Source organism: Muscardinus avellanarius (assembly GCF_963383645.1).
Source record: "Muscardinus avellanarius genome assembly, chromosome: 5".
NCBI classification, from domain to species: domain Eukaryota; kingdom Metazoa; phylum Chordata; class Mammalia; order Rodentia; family Gliridae; genus Muscardinus; species Muscardinus avellanarius.
Window position 1 is genome coordinate 62,499,662 of NC_137790.1, and position 16,001 is coordinate 62,515,662.

At 38.6% G+C, this 16,001-nt stretch overlaps 1 protein-coding gene across 1 annotated transcript; it reads right to left on the reverse strand.

Annotated features, from left to right (window-relative positions):
- Window positions 1-14,429: 14,429 nt before the first annotated feature.
- Window positions 14,430-14,678, reverse strand: LOC308262874 (short coiled-coil protein-like; the record flags this gene model as incomplete). Its single annotated transcript, XM_080695582.1, has 1 exon — window positions 14,430-14,678. The coding sequence occupies one exon, from the start codon at window positions 14,676-14,678 to the stop codon at window positions 14,430-14,432; it is 249 nt and encodes an 82-aa protein (XP_080551708.1).
- Between the last annotated feature and the right edge of the window lie 1,323 nt (window positions 14,679-16,001).

The window sequence follows — 16,001 nt, forward strand, 5'->3', positions numbered from 1 at the left end:
ATATCTTGTTGTTTGCTTACTTGTCATCTGAATATCTTCTTTGAAGAAGAGCAGTTTCTATTAAAATATTTTCTCCAGGTTTTTTTTTTTTTTTGGTGGTACTGGGGCTCCTGGAAACCCTTCTACCTCCGGGCTACACTCCCAGACACCTATTTTTTATATTTGTATTTGGAAACAGGGTCTCTTAAGCCAGCAAGGCTGGCTTCGAACCTGCATGATCCTCCTGTCTCCGCCTCCCAAGCACAGGGATTACAAGCGTGCGCCACCACGCCTGGCTTTTTCCCCAGTTTTTAAAATCAGGTAGCTGGCTTTCATATTAAGGACTATTGTGAATTCTTTATGTGTTTTAGATTCAAATCCTTAAGATAGATGCTTTAAAAATATATTATTATTAGCTGGGCGTGGTGATGCATGCTTGTAATCTCAGCATTCAGAAGGCAGAGACCAGAGGATCGTGGTTCACGGACAATCTCAGCTACTTAGCACGGCCCTTCACAACTCAATAAGACACTGTTTCAAAAATAAAAAGACTAAAAAATAAGGCTGGGGTGTAGCTCGGAGATACAAAGCCCTGGGTCCCATCCCAATTACCGCAGAAAAATATATACATATTTATATTATATCATTTTAAGATAATATGCCGTATGTTATGTGGTCTATCTTTTCATTCTCTTAGTAGTGCTTGTGTGTGTGTGGGGGGGGGGTACTGGGGTTCCTGGAAACCCTTCTACTTCAGGGCTACACTCCCAGGCCTATTTTATACTTTTTTTTAAAATTTGGAAACAGGGTCTCTTAATCCAGCGCGGCTGGCTTCGAACCTGTGCGATCCTCCTGTCTCCACCTCCCAAGCGCAGAGATTACAAGCATGTCCCACCATGACCAGCTTAGTAGTGTTTTTGATGAGTAAAAAAATAAATAAAAAGTTTATGAAGCCTAACTTGTCTATTTTTCTTTCATAAAAATGCTTTTGGTGTTGGGTAAATAAATTTTTATAAGCAAAGTTATCAAAGATTTTCTCATACGTTTTGTCTGAATGTTTTATAGTTTTTGGTTTTGTATTTTTGTTTTTGTTTGTTTGTTTGTTTGTTTTAAAGAAAGGCAGACTGCCACGTGCAGCACCTCATTTGGATATGTCTGGAGTCTTGGAAGCTTGACTACCCTACGTTCTCCTACAAATAGACCTTGAGAGCTTGTTTGGAGGTTCTAGCAGGGGAGCGCAGCTACTCGTATACCATTGACCGAAGACCGGTCCTCCTCTATTCGGGGAAGGTCGTCCTCTTCGACCGAGCGCACAGCTTTGGGAGGGACACACATGGAGCGGTGAGGGAGGAAGGGGACATGGAGTGGTGAGTGAGGAAGGTGACACCGCCTAGCCAGCCAGATCAGCCGAATCAACCCTGGCAATCAATGGAGTGACAGATGTCCCAGCCAGATCACCCTCACATCCTGGTTTTGTATTTTTGACCTATGTTCTCCAGGGCTTCATTCATGCTAGGCTCAATTACCATTGAGTTACTTCTGAGCTATACCCCCCCAAAAAAGATTCCCTTTTTGAAAGAGAATCTTGCTATAATTGATTTTGAGTTAATTTTTAATATGGTATAAAATATGCATTAAATTCTTTTTGTTTGTTTTTGTTTTGCATAAAGGTATGCAAGTGTGTCAGCTCTCTCTCTCTCTCTCTCTCTCTCTCTCTCTCTCTCTCTCTCTCTCTTTCTCTCTTTCTCTCTCTCTCTCTCTCAAACTGGGGAATGAACCCATGAACCCAGGAGCATTCTACCTTCAAACTATATGCTCAGCCCTGTTTTTGTTTTATGTCTTGAAAGAAGGTCTCACTAAGTTGCTAAGAGTCTTGGTAAATTGCTGAAGCTGGATTTGAACCTGTGATTCTCCTGTTTTGGCATCCGAAGTACTGAGATTACAAGTGTGTGCCACCATATCCAGCCAAGTTCCTTTTTTTAGTTTATTAATATGGTTAATTATGTTGATTGGCTATGAACATTAAAACATCATTTCACTCCTGGGATGAACATGGCTTGGTCATGATATATATCCCTTTTATATATTGAGTTCATATCACAAAAATTCTATTTAGAATTTATTCTAAATTATTATTCTAATAATGTTATTTATTCTAAATTATTTATTTATTCTAAATTATTCTAATAATTCTAAATTATTTATTCTAATAATTATTCTATTTATTCTAAATAAATTAGAATTTAGAATTCTATTTAGAATTCAAATGAATGCTAGGAATAAGTGTTTGGATTTCTGGGTTTTTTCATTACAAGTTTTATTTCCTTATCTGATATATTTCCTTATCTTTTATAGATGCAAAAGTTTTCTTTTTTAGAAGATCTTTGGTTCTGATATCAAGGTAATACTTACCTCATATAATGAGTTGGGAAGCATTTTCTCCTAATTTTTGGAAGAGTTTGAGAGGACTGGTGTTGTTTGTAAATATTTGGTAAAATTTACCAATAAATCCATATTTTTTTGTTTTGTTCTTGTGGTACTAGGGATTGAGCCTGGGGGTGTTCTACTTCTGAGCTATACCCCCATCCCTTTTTATTTTGAAAGAGAATCTTGCTAATTTATCATGCACTGGCTTCAAACCCGTAATCTTTTCTCAACCTCCCAAGAACTGAGATTACAGGCATGCACCATCACGCCTGGGTTCTTATTTACTGGGAGATTATTAAATATTTATTCAGTCTCTTCACTTGCTATAGATCTGTTTATATTTTCTACTTCTTTTTGGATCAGTTTTGGCGGTTTTGATCCACTGGTTACTTAGGAATATGTTCTTCATTGCCACCTATTTATAAATCCCCAGATTTATTTGTATCTTATTTCTAATTTTATTCCACTATAGTCAAAGAACATATTTCATGTGCTTTCAGACATTTAAAGTTTGATCCTGATACACTGTTCATGCCATGCCTAAATTCAGGTTGACTCTGGCATCTGTTGGGTTTTTTTCCAGGTGGGTTGGAGTTTGTTTTGAAACTATGTCCACTTGTTCAGGCTGTACATGGCCAGTAAGGGCTAGGCTCAGTTTTCCTAAGGGTTCTTCCTGCCCAGCACCACAAATCATTTGGCTGGGTTATTGTTGGAAATAACCCTATTTCTTTGGTTGTTGGATCTGAAGGGCATCCCAATCTCAGGCAGATGAGTACATAATTCTTTATATGAATACAATGTTTATACTTATGTTACTTGGTGAAAGTCACTTAACAAAATTCAAATGAATGCTAGGAATAAGTGTTTGGATTTCTGGGTTTTTTTTCATTACAAGTTTTATTTTCTTATCTGATATCCAGCCAACATCTCTTTCACAAACCTTGTTGGAATTAGAACAACAAAGCATCCTTTTCCCATAGAAGTTTCAATGAAATTCCCTCTCACAACAGGGTTGTACTTCCTGGTTTCTGTCAACTCCTTGAAATATATTAGGGTTGTTTTTCATTTCTTTCCAAAGACCTTAGACATAGGATTCATAAAATGGGATATGTAAATGGTCTCAGGTAAGCATAATTCAGTGTACTTTGGAGTTATTTGTCTGAATAAGTGTATAAGCCAATGAAGTTGGAACTCGAGTTTGGATTCTGCAAAGAGAGGAAATCAAGTAGGTAAATATAACACTCTGGTACATAAAACAGTCTGTAAATTTCTCTTTTGACATGCTGCGTAATCATGGTCAGGTCAAAAGAACACATAGAGATTTTGTTTTCACCACTTAAAAACAAGAAAATTAAACTCAGCTTCTAAGTATCCATAATATTTGCCACAAATAAAAAGATCCTTTTTTTCCTTTCATTACTCTTTGACAGCCACCACTAGGCCAAATGGGATGCCCTAGCTATGATTGTGTTTGGCCCATAGTATTTCCCTGGCTCAATAAAACAGGAACACAAATTAAACATTTCCTTTGAAAAGTCATATTAAAAAATCGAGTCCAGGAAAGTAACATCTAGTTACAATATATGTACAATAAAGATTTTATAGGGTGGAACAGGATTTTTAAAAAAATCTCTATGCCTATATACAAACTGCTGTTTAAGTTCAACCATTTCATTTAATATATTCTAACACTAATTCAAACTCTGAGACATAAAGTAAAATTTACCCTGTATTTATTTATTTATTTATTCTTGAGATTTAAAATCATACAGTAGTTTTTTTTTTTTTTTTTTTTTTTTTTTTACATACACCTCTGTGGGTTGCCTAATTTGGAAATTCTTTAAAGTGCATGTTTACTAGCAGGTGAGACACTCCTTTTCTTAACATGTCATAAGGAATACATATACACAATGTATTCTAAACATAATTGAAATAATGTTATTAACTCTTCAAAATCAATTCTTATCACTGTTCACACACACATTGTAGCTATATTGTATATAGCATAAGATAATTTCAGAATATAAGCTACTATCAATGGTATTTATAGACTGCCCTAATGTTCTTTTGAATCAAAACAAGCAGTTCTTAACAAAATGATCAAGAAACAAAAATCAATTTTGATTACCAAGTCTGTAAAGGCCCTATAATGATAAGACCCCGAATTAAGTCCCTAAATTGTATCCAGTTCTTGAGAAAAAGCATATGCAGACATCCCAATGGCTAAGTGATATTTATCACTGAAATCCAGGAAGAGGCAAGCATCACCTGGAGGCAGCCACTCTATAACAAACAGACCCAGATCCCACCCACCTCACCCTCTTCTTCCACAGGTATGGTGCCTGGCATGTGTAACAACGTAGACTAACACAGGGATTGAAGAATGGACAGAGGCAGTGTTAAATGTCTCTGGCTTCCCTCTGTCTTTGCACTGGTACCAGTTTTGGTTGGAGGAAGCTAAGTTCTAACAGTCAAGAGACTTTTGAGTCATCATCTTGAGGTAAAATAGAAGAAATAAAAGAAATAGAAAGGAGACACACATAAAAGGAAATAGAAACTATAACTTTAAATAGAAAAATTCCATGTATACCCTTCCCTTCACTCCTCTGCCAATTTTCCTTCAGGCCTGAATTAGTAAAAGGTTCAATAAATCTTAGAGTGAGTACTATAAATCTAGTTCATTAGTGCCTATACACCTCATTAGCTTACAGAATATATATTTTAGACTGATCAAAAGAAGTCCAGAAGCCGGGCATGGTGGTATGCAACTATAATTCCAGTACCTGGGAGGCTGACGTGGATCGCAGGTTGTGACCAGCCTCAGCAACTTAGTGATAACTTGTTTTAAAGTAAAAAATTTTAGGAAGAGTTGGGTGCCCAGTTTGAAGGCAGAACACCCCTTGGTTCAATTTCTACTACTACAAAAAGAAAGAGAACTCTAGAGAAAGATATTGTTCAAAGCTTAATGATATGGGTACCATCCAAGTACTATTCATAGATAAGATAATGTCAATCTGAAGATGCTGAGAAGAACTAGGCCAGCATCCCTGCTTTGTGCTCCACAATCAAAGAAATCAAGCTCATTAGGCCGACACTACCCCCACAGTCCTCTCGTGCTTACCATTTTCAAAGTTACCTGTATAAGAAGAGCCATGCACCTCTTTCATTTTATGATGGCCCACATTCTCCTGAATGTGTATCTGTTGCTTTCCTAAATAAATTTCTGTCTATGTCTCTGATTGTCTCATACTGAAATTCATTTCTTTCACATAAGCCATGGACCTCACTATTCCTGAGTAAAGTTTTCTTCTCTCCCCCACTGGGAACTCCTCCAGGCCCTTCATGAGATCAACGTTTTGTAGTAACAATCCCTCACCCTCTCAATCACTCCATGCTCTTGAGAAGTTTCCTGACCTGACTGGGTCATGACCTCTTCTTTCGTCAACACAATGATTGGCTCAATGTTCCTAAAGTTTGTCCAAGCTCCTGGAGTCAGTAATTGTCACAAATCTATGACATGAAAAATAATGAACATAAAATAGACTATTAAAACAGGGAAAACAAAAAGCCACGATGCAAAACACTGGTTTTTCCTGGTCATTTAAAATGGATTTTGGAAGAATAAAAGAAACAAATTAATGGTAAAAGACTTCCTCTGTAACCTGGAGCTAGACTACCCGAATTCAACCTCCAGCTGCCATGTAGCAGCTATGAAGCCCCAAGCAAATTGCTGGTCCTCTCTGTTCCTTGATTTCTTTCATTATAAAATGGGAATCACTGGGCCGGGCGTGGTGGCACATGCTTGTAATCCCTGCGTTTGGGAGGCTGAGACAGGAGGATCACACAGGTTTGAAGCCAGCCTCAGCTAGTTAGTGAGGCTCTCAGCAACTTAGTGAGACCCTGTTTCCAAATAAAATATAAAATAGGTCTGGGAGTATAGCCCAGAGGTAGAAAGCCTCTGGGTTCCACCCCCAGTTACACACACACACACACACACACACACACACACACACACACACACACAACTATGCCATGTTTCCCAGTGTAGATAAGATTTGTCCTGCCAACCAGACAGAGCCCTGTCTGCCTAGGGATTGACAGACACTATGTTGCTGCTGAGCCACAAAGCAAACACAACATGTAGAGCTTTGGAGCTTAAACAATAGTTGAATTACAAGGGGACTGTCCCAGAAAGAGATCATGCTTAATTTTTGCAGACCTGGACAATAAAAATAGCTGTGTCTTTGAAAACAATTGCCCAGTTTTTTGCTTTACTGGGATTTGCCTTTCTCATGACGATAGAGAATTCCCACCATGGGAAGAAAGCAAATTTCCTGTCAATAGCCCTAGGACAGCTTGGTTGACTATAACTTGTAGTCTTCTAAATCTCCTGCAGGATATCACTAGATACTAACTTAACCATGTTGAAAAAAAAAAAAAGTTGACCCAGGAAAGATGTTGTTGTTTTGACTGGCAGTTCACTCAAACAAGGAGATTACTGCAAACCCAGATGGATGGATGGAGAGTTTCCCAGAGATGGATATGCTGTGATCTGAGATAGATTCCTTGCCAAAGATAATGTCCTATTAGAGACTGGTTTCAAGAAAAACATATCTTACAGTCCCAGGACCAGCCCTGGGCTCCAACCAGCAGCAGGAGACTCATTGGCCCTCAATGGTTTCTAAATACTATTCAGAATCCTCTTCTGCTAGGATGTTCATCGTGTAGAGAGAGGAAAAAGACGAATAAAACCAAAACCAATCCTTACACATTCAGAGTTGTTCATTCTTTGAAAGAGACCTGAAAAAGAAAGGAATTAGTCAACTCCCATAGAAAGTCCCAAAGATAAAAACCCCAAGGTGCATGTAATCCATCATATAATTCTTATGTATGCCAGCACCTTCTGACAAAGCTAAGTTAGAGACACTACCTGAGCAAATAGTCCAATTCTACACACATTTAAGTGTGACACTGTGCACATATCCTGTGGTTTTTGTTGTTGTTTGTAGTATTGGGGTAGGAACTCAGGGGCATTCTACCTCTGAGCTGCACTCCCAGCCCTATTTTATTTTGAAGCACGGTCTCTTGAAGTTGATGAGAATTTCACTACTTGCTGAGGCTGTCCCCAGACATATGCTTGGGAGCACTGGGATCCCAAGTACTGGGATTACAAGTATGAGCCATCAAGTAGGATACAGTCCAGAAGGTAAGGGCACTAGGCAGGAATTCACTACTTGCTTGGCTCCGTGAGACTGGAAAAGTTATCCAATCTCTGGTGTTTTAACTTATAAAAGAAAACTGCCAAATTTACTTCCTTATAGGGCTGCTATGTGTATTTAGTAAGATGAAGTTCTGCACAGTGCCTGGCATACAATAAGAGCTCAGTAGATGTTATCTTTTCGTGGTATTAAGTGGAGCCCAGGTGCATATAAAAGCAGGTTCCCTAAAGCTCTACTGACAACCACTTCATTTGCCATTGGCACCCAGTACAAGATAAAAACTCAACAAATATATGTTTAGTGGATAAAGTTAGGAGTTTCTTCTTGTTTTGTCTACCCAGCAGCTCCTAACCCTCAATGCCCACTTTTTCCATTACAGGGAAACTTGCTAGAGCCAGGGAAAAGAGAATTATGTGTAGATAAAGAAGGATACGGTAACAGGCCTGGTCAAAGCTAGTGCTGAAAGCAAAAGCCCAACTGGAAAATGGAGCCAAGAGTAACCAGATGTCTGGGAAAGTCACAGCTAGGAACCAGGATGGGGTGAAACTGAGGTAAGGGGACAAGTCCAGGGTACATGAATTCTGTGTGCTTTTTTGTTGTTGTTTCAAGGGCCGGCTATGCTGGCAATTACTGAAGCTGACCCCACTGAAGTGAAACATAAAAGCTTCTTTCAAGTTTTGCCAGGAACCATCTTGTCACTCATTCCAGGTAGGACGAAAAAGCTCACGCTCACTAACCACTTGGCACTTAGGTGTTTGTTGTGCTCTCCGTCCTCTACTTCCTTCGTGTAATTCTAAGATTTCTTCCACTCACAGACTGGAAGGAAACAGAAAGGACTGAGAAGCTGTTTCTTTACACTTGTGGACTTGAGACCACAATCTGTTTTCATGAGCATCGATAAAGTGAAAATGTTTCCCCCCTCATTCCATTGAAAATTTGACCCAGATTTGCTGGGCATGGTGGCATACACCTGTAATCCCAGTACTTGGGAGGCTGAGATTGGAGGGAGGGTTGAAGGTTCAAGGACAGCCTCAAAAACTTAGCAAGATCTTCAGCAACTACAAGACCCTATTTCAAAAAATAAAATAAAAAAGTCTATAGCTCAGAAGTAGACTCTCCCTGGGCTCCATCTCCAGTACCAAAAATAGATACATAAATACATTAAATAAATAAATAATAAAATTTATTACAGATCAAAGAGATTTGTGTTTCGGTTAAATAAAACAAAAGAGCTGCACCCAGGCACATGGGTGCAGGCAAAATGTTGATCCCTGACTTATCAACTGCGAGTCTTAATGTTTCTTTCACTTTGGTCAACTATTTTTGATGAGCAGTTTCCTGACATCTTGGTATTAGGTATGTACAATCAAAGGGAAATTTCTAGCTTTCAATTTTAAAGGCCTTAGCTTACCAGCTCATCACTATATGGAGGGGAAGGAAGTATCGTATAGAAGTATGCTTTCCATCCTGTGGATGGTGATTAAAGATTACAAAGCCACCCTGAAATGGGTGTATTTTTTTTCTAAGAGTTAAAATTGCATGTGGGTATTGGTAGGAAACCTAGCCCAAAAGGAGAGAAGAACTTGTCGCTGGCAGCTTTCGAGCCCACAAAAAGCCAGCATTTACTTTCCAACATACATTTCTGCAGCTTCGCAGGCTCTTGGCCACAGTAGGCAAGCAGTTTGTTCTGGGGGCAGAGCAAACAGCGTGCTTCAAAGGATTCCCTTGGTATCAATTCCTTGCTCATTCAAGTTCTCCAACCTCTGTTGGTTTCACTCCTCCATCGGTGTTGAGATCAGACAACCACAGGGATACCAGAGAAAAAAAAGACCCTTGGCTTCTTTTCACACCCCACTGTTTGTGGTCGCCAGGTCAGTGGTTTTCTGCTTCTGTTTTGCGGATCTCTAATTCTGCAGCTATTCTTTCTATTTGGGTTCTTTTAATAAGTATCACTTACACCTACCTTGTCCTATTCCTTTGAATCCTAATTGTCACGGCTCGGCAGCAGCCTCGTGGGACACAGGTCCAGGGAGCAAGGCACAAAACGAGAAATGCAGGGCCAGCCATGACCCACAGGTTATAGAGGACACAACCCCCCAGATGTGGTTTGAGCAGGCAAGGCAAGTGACTCAGTTAGACACATAAAATGTTGAGCAGATGCTGAGGCCAGGAGCAAACAGCAAAACGAAGTCCAAGCTAAATCCAGAGTTCAAAGCAGGAGCACAGGGTATAATTTCTAAGGTAAATAAGCAATAAAAGGCTTCTCAGCCACCAGAAGCATCACCATTAATTAAGTACAGACCATGCACCAGACATTCTGTTTGATGCTTCACACACGTCATAGCTCTGCAGGGCTTTCTGTGAGTCTCAAGGGATCTCTATGATCCCTAATGTACTGAAGAGGAAACTGAGGCTCAGAACTGGAAGATTCTTGGCCACATCACACATTGGACCTGCATCTGTGTGACCATAAGCCATTTTCTTCCGATAGGAGGAGTCTCACGGTTACTGGATAGGCAGAGATGGCACTACTCCAGTGCTATGCCCTGTGCCTTTTCCAGGTGAATGCTCCCCATTCATATAAAGAGCTGCCCAATGCATGACTACAGTGGGTGTTGCTGTACTGATGTGGTTGGAAGGGCACAGAGAGCACCAGCTACCTCAGACTCACTCCCGCCACCATCTTCCAGAGCCAGACAATCTTATTAGAATCACTCTTTTAAAAGAGGACTATAGTAAACTGCTTACCAGCTCTGGAGTCAGATCTCTACTACTAATTGCCTGACTGTGGACACAATTTGTAACAGCTCTATTCCTCAGTTTTCCCTATGTAAAATGCCAAGGTTCTCCAAGATTTTGGTTAGCAAGATTACCCACAGCCAAATTTCCTGGTGAGCCGACCAGTTATATAGACAATCTCATTGAGAGTCTTTCTCTTAAATGTCATTGTACTTATGTTGGAGCAGAACAGTGGTTCTCAACCTGGGGACAATTTCGTCCCATAGCAAGGCATATTTGGCAATGTTTAAAGATACTTTTAGTTATCACAACTGAGAGGAAACTGCACCGCAGGCATTTAGTAGGTAGAGTCTAGAAATACTTCTATACATCCTACAAGGCACAAAACTATATGGCTCAAAATGTTGATGCTAAGGATAAAAAGCCCTAGAACAGAGAAAATTGTATGTTTAAGCAGGAGAAGAAAAAGCTTCAAATGATTTATAATGCTATATATGAATTTTTTTCTTCCTTATAGCATCCTTGCTTATTTCACAGATGTGATGGCCTCTCAAAATTTTCAAATAATGTAGATGGATAGAAATATGGTATTTTGTTTGGGGCCAATTGATGACAGGGATATATTCTGAGAATTGAGTCTCTAGGCCATTGTGCATTTATATAGACATCATGGAAGTCTACTTACACAAACTAAGATGGCTGTGATGTCACTTCACTAGGTTATATAATTTTATGGGACCACTATCCATATAAGACGCCCAAAGTTGATATTGCATCATTATGCAGAGATTAATTCTATATATTTTGTAAATATCTTATCCATTTAAAAATCACCTACTCACCTACTATTCAAAATTTGTCTAGCATGTTTTTATGTTTTCCATGCTGTTGGTGTTTTAAAATGTTGGGTGATTCTCAGTTGTCTGTTTATATTTATAAATGAGAATCTACATCAATAGTCTCAGTTGCTTGTTAGACCAGTGATGACTATGTTCTCAGTGTTTCTTTTACACTAATGTTAAGTGACATACCTTCCATTCTCTCAGAACTGCTAGGATGCCTCAGGGAAAAGAAACAGGCCACTAGTAACCACCTCAAGGCTTGTCTGTGGGAAGAAGGGGCTTTCCCATGAGGCAGAAATAAAGTTAGAGAGAATACAGTCTTATTTAGCTGCACAGATATGTGGGTGGGAGACTCTAGGAATCTACAGTAACAGTTTTATTCCTTGCTCAAGTCACAGGCCAGCCAGATATTCAACAAAGACAGTTGTACAGGGATTCAGAGCCCTGGTCTCTTTCCATCTAGTGATGGGCAACAGTTTAGCCTCTCAGAAACCACCTGTGGATCTTCTGCATCTAAGCAGGACAGGAGTAAAGAAGAGCTTGAGGAATTGTTCCTCAACTTCAGCATCTGTGATGATTAATTCTATGTTTCGCCTTGGCTAGGCTAAGAGAATCCCAAATAGCAGACAAAACATTATTTCAGGGCATGTCTGTGAGGATGCTTTTGGAAGAGATTAGCATTTGAAATCGTATCTTACCAATATTGACCCCCAAAGACTAAGTCCTTTCTCCCTGGTTGAGTTATGAAAACAATAGCAAGACTAGACACAGATTGAGCCGTGAAGAAGACTTTTATTTGGCCAAGAATAGGAGAAGTGAAAGATAAACTCAAAAATTAAATTTCTACCCCTTGGGGGTTGGGAGCTTATAGATCTAGGGCAAAAGGAATGAGGGAAAGGAAGAAGATATTGAAAGGGAATAAATAGCTAGGTGTGGTGGTACATGCCTGTAATTTTAGTACTTGGGAGATTGAGACCGGAGGATTGTAGGCTCATGTCCAGCCTTAACTTAGTGAGGCCCTGTTTCAAAATAAGTAAGTAAAAAAATAAACAAAATAAAATAGGGCTGGTGGTGTAGCTTAGAGATAGAATGCCCTTGATTCAATCCCCAGTACCCCCCCACCCACCCACACACAAAGAGGGGGAGGCATATTCATGGGTTTTGCGGGAGGATGATGGGATTATAATAAAATTAGAGTCTGTCTGGTGCTTACTTTGGTGGCCATCTTAGATTTAATCAGTTTTATCTAGCTCATCTGAAGAGAAAATTCTGGTCCTCAGGGACCTTTCTCAAAAGGAAGCAAGAATAGGGCATAGTAGAAATTCAGCTAGGCAACCATGGTAGTACAAAATTAGGGAAGGGTAATGGATAGACTGAACTAAGAAGGCCCACTCTTAACTAATGTGGCTGGGCATCAGGCAATCTTTGGAGGGTCCACAAAGAAGAATACAGTGGAACGTAGAGGAATGGTAGATTCTCTCTTTCCATCAGCTGGAACATTCACCATTTTCTGTCCTGCTTCCTCTTCCATTCTCAGGCCTTCGGCAACTCTAGAGTTCTTAGCTTTCCTGAGTCTCTAGCTGACAGAATATGGGAGACTTCTCTGTCTCTGTAACCATGTGAGCCGACTCCCACAGTAGATATCCTCTGATAAGAATATAAATGTAACAAATATAATAAATGTATTATACATAAATATAAAGTATAAATAAACATAATAATAAAATAAAATATATAATAAATATCTGCTTATAAGTACACACATCACACACACACACACACACACACACACATATATATATTTTTTTTTTTCTGAAACAACTTTTTATTAAACAGCAAAGCAGAACTATAACACATTTTTAAATATTTGTAAATTAGGTCACAAAAGGATGCAAAACATTTGCAGTCTATTATATATTCATATAGCTAAAGTCATTGAATTTTACATTAGTATGTAAGATTATTTCATGATTAAAAGTAGTCCAAATATAATAATCATAAGTTATATTAGTGAAACTCTTTTATAACATTTTAATATTACTTCTGATACTGATTCCCTTACCAAATGGAATCTACAAACTAAATTTTTAAATATTGTTAAATAAAACTAAAACTCTTACAAACCAAGTTGTTGAATTTATAGATTCTGGGAGAAGATAAAATGCTGAAATAGTAAGATTACTGATTCTTATACATGTTAAATTCTCCCATTTATTTATGATTCTGATACTAATGTACTCTCTGAAGGAATTTTGCAAAAGTTGATCTGTTGGGTCCCACATATAAACCTTGCCAAACTGTAACATGTCTAACATGTGGTCAATTAAAACTTAATCCTCTTTCATATATATCCCCTAAAAGATCTACTCTAAGCCAGAGATGACACAAATCTGGAGAGAAAACATCTGGAGTTGGTTATTATTACTTAGCAACTTCTTTCTACCTTATTTCTAAGATTTTCTATGTTTAAAACAACACATGACTGGAACTCCTCTCTTTTCAGATACAAAATGAGTTATTTTGTTTAAAGGAAGATTTTAACAATTCTTCCCAATACGAAATTTCATTTCAAAGAAAAATCTTCATTTTATAGCCTCAATTTGTTTTCAATTAAAGAGAAATCTACAATCTTACCTTATTAAGTATCACAAACAACAAGCTCTAGCCGAGAAAGTATCTTATTTTGGTTAAGTATCAACAATTAAGAGTGCAGGTTACTCTTATAGGTGATTAACTATTAAAATTACGTTTACAAATGTTAAACCATCTTTTTTCCTTGGGGAAGGGCAATGCAAAGGAGAGGCAGATGGAGGAGAGGCACAAGATGGTGGACGGGCACCTGAAGCTGCACACCCAGGACATGATTGTGTTCACTTTTTCACAACATGGTGGTTATTTTTTTTAAATATCTTACCAAGCCTATAATAAAAGACAGCGTTAAATCTATATATCAAAGCAAATTTGATAAAACATTCATCCTCAAGTCTCATAAATATATGCAATTCTAATTATAAAGTCTCTACAATACATTTACACATCTTCATAGACTAACATAATACACAAACTTGTTATGCAGTTACTTTTTCCTAGACTTGACATTATCTTCTTAAATAGTCAGTGAAGCCACAAACAAAAGATCTGTACCTTTTAGAATTATCCAAGTTTTAAAGAAAAACAAAAAGATCAGCAGCAATTCCATAAAACAGAAGGGAAATTAATCCCTTTACTTTCTTTTGCTTTTTGTGTCAGTCGTCTGAAAAACACTAGAAGCAGACATGAGGTTTTCTGTATACTGTCCCAGAACTCGTTTGTCTGATTTTAGCTTCAGATTTTCCTCTTTAACTGCATCTATTCTTGTTGAGAGATCTTCAAGTGTGTGTTGCAGTTCCAACACTTGATTGGTAAGTCGTGTTTTTTCCTCCAGTTTCACCTGATTTTCAGCATCAACTGCATCCATGTCAGCATTCATCATCTTGGATAACAAACTTTTAGAAAGCCTTAGATAGAAAGTGCTTGATGAATGGTCTTGAGATGGAGGCGCCAGGAAGGGGTGTGATGGAAAGGACGCCTCCGGCCGGGGCACCATATATATATTTTTGTGTGTGTGGTACTGGGGGTGGAACTCAGGGGCATTCTACATCCAAGCGACACTCCTGGGAATATTTTTAATTTTTTATTTTGAAACAGAGTCTCACTGAGTTTCAAAGGGCTTCACTAAGTAGCTGAGGCTGTTGGCAAACTGTGATCTCCTATCTCAGTCTCCCAAATGCTGGGGTTACAAGCGTGCACCACCATGCCTGGCAAGTACATATATATTGATCTAATCATATGTTCTGGAGAACCCTGATTAATAGTTTTAGTGATATTTGGGGCTGGATCATTCTTTTTTTAATAAATTTTTATTGGTGCATTGTAGTCATACATCTCAATGGGATAACAAAAACTTGTGGAGATGTACATGCACACATCACCCAATCAACCCCTACCCAATCTCTAACCCCTTCCCTCGCCCTCCCACCTACCCATGCTTGGCTTCCTGATTGACTTTGATATGTTTAAGTACATCATATGCTTTAAAGAGTTTTCCATATCCTCCCCCATAGCCCCTCAGATATGTCACCTTCATTGCTCCGCTATAGGGTCCCTTCTTCATCTAGAGTTCCTCCTGTTACCCATTTCTCCCTAATATTTTGCACATTAACAAAAGCATCTGATTTCTTATTTTTTGTGACATTTCACTGCCAGATATGTCACCTTCATTGCTCCGCTATAGGGTCCCTTCTTCATCTAGAGTTCCTCCTGTTACCCATTTCTCCCTAATATTTTGCACATTAACAAAAGCATCTGATTTCTTTTTTTTGTGACATTTCACTGCCATAATTTTGTTCTCCCTTATGGCTGAGCAAAATTCCATTGTATACGTATCTCATAGTTTTGAAATCCGCTCATTTGTTGAAGGACATCTTGGCTGGCTCCACAGTTTGGCAATGATGAACTGTGCAGCTATGAACATGGTTGTTCATGCATTAGTTTGGTGTTTTGGTTTTCATTCTTTTTGGTGGATACTCAGAGGTGGTATTGCTGGATCATATGGTAAGTTTGTTTTCCTTCTTTTGAGGATCTTCCATACTGTTCTCCAAAGTGGTTGCACCAACTTGCAATCCCACCAACAATGTATTAGAGCTTCTATTTCCCCATACTTATTACCACTTACTGAAAACCTGAAAGCCAGGTGAGTAACTTTGACAAGATGATCCACTCACAACCAATTTTTTTTTCCTTTGGTGGTACTGGG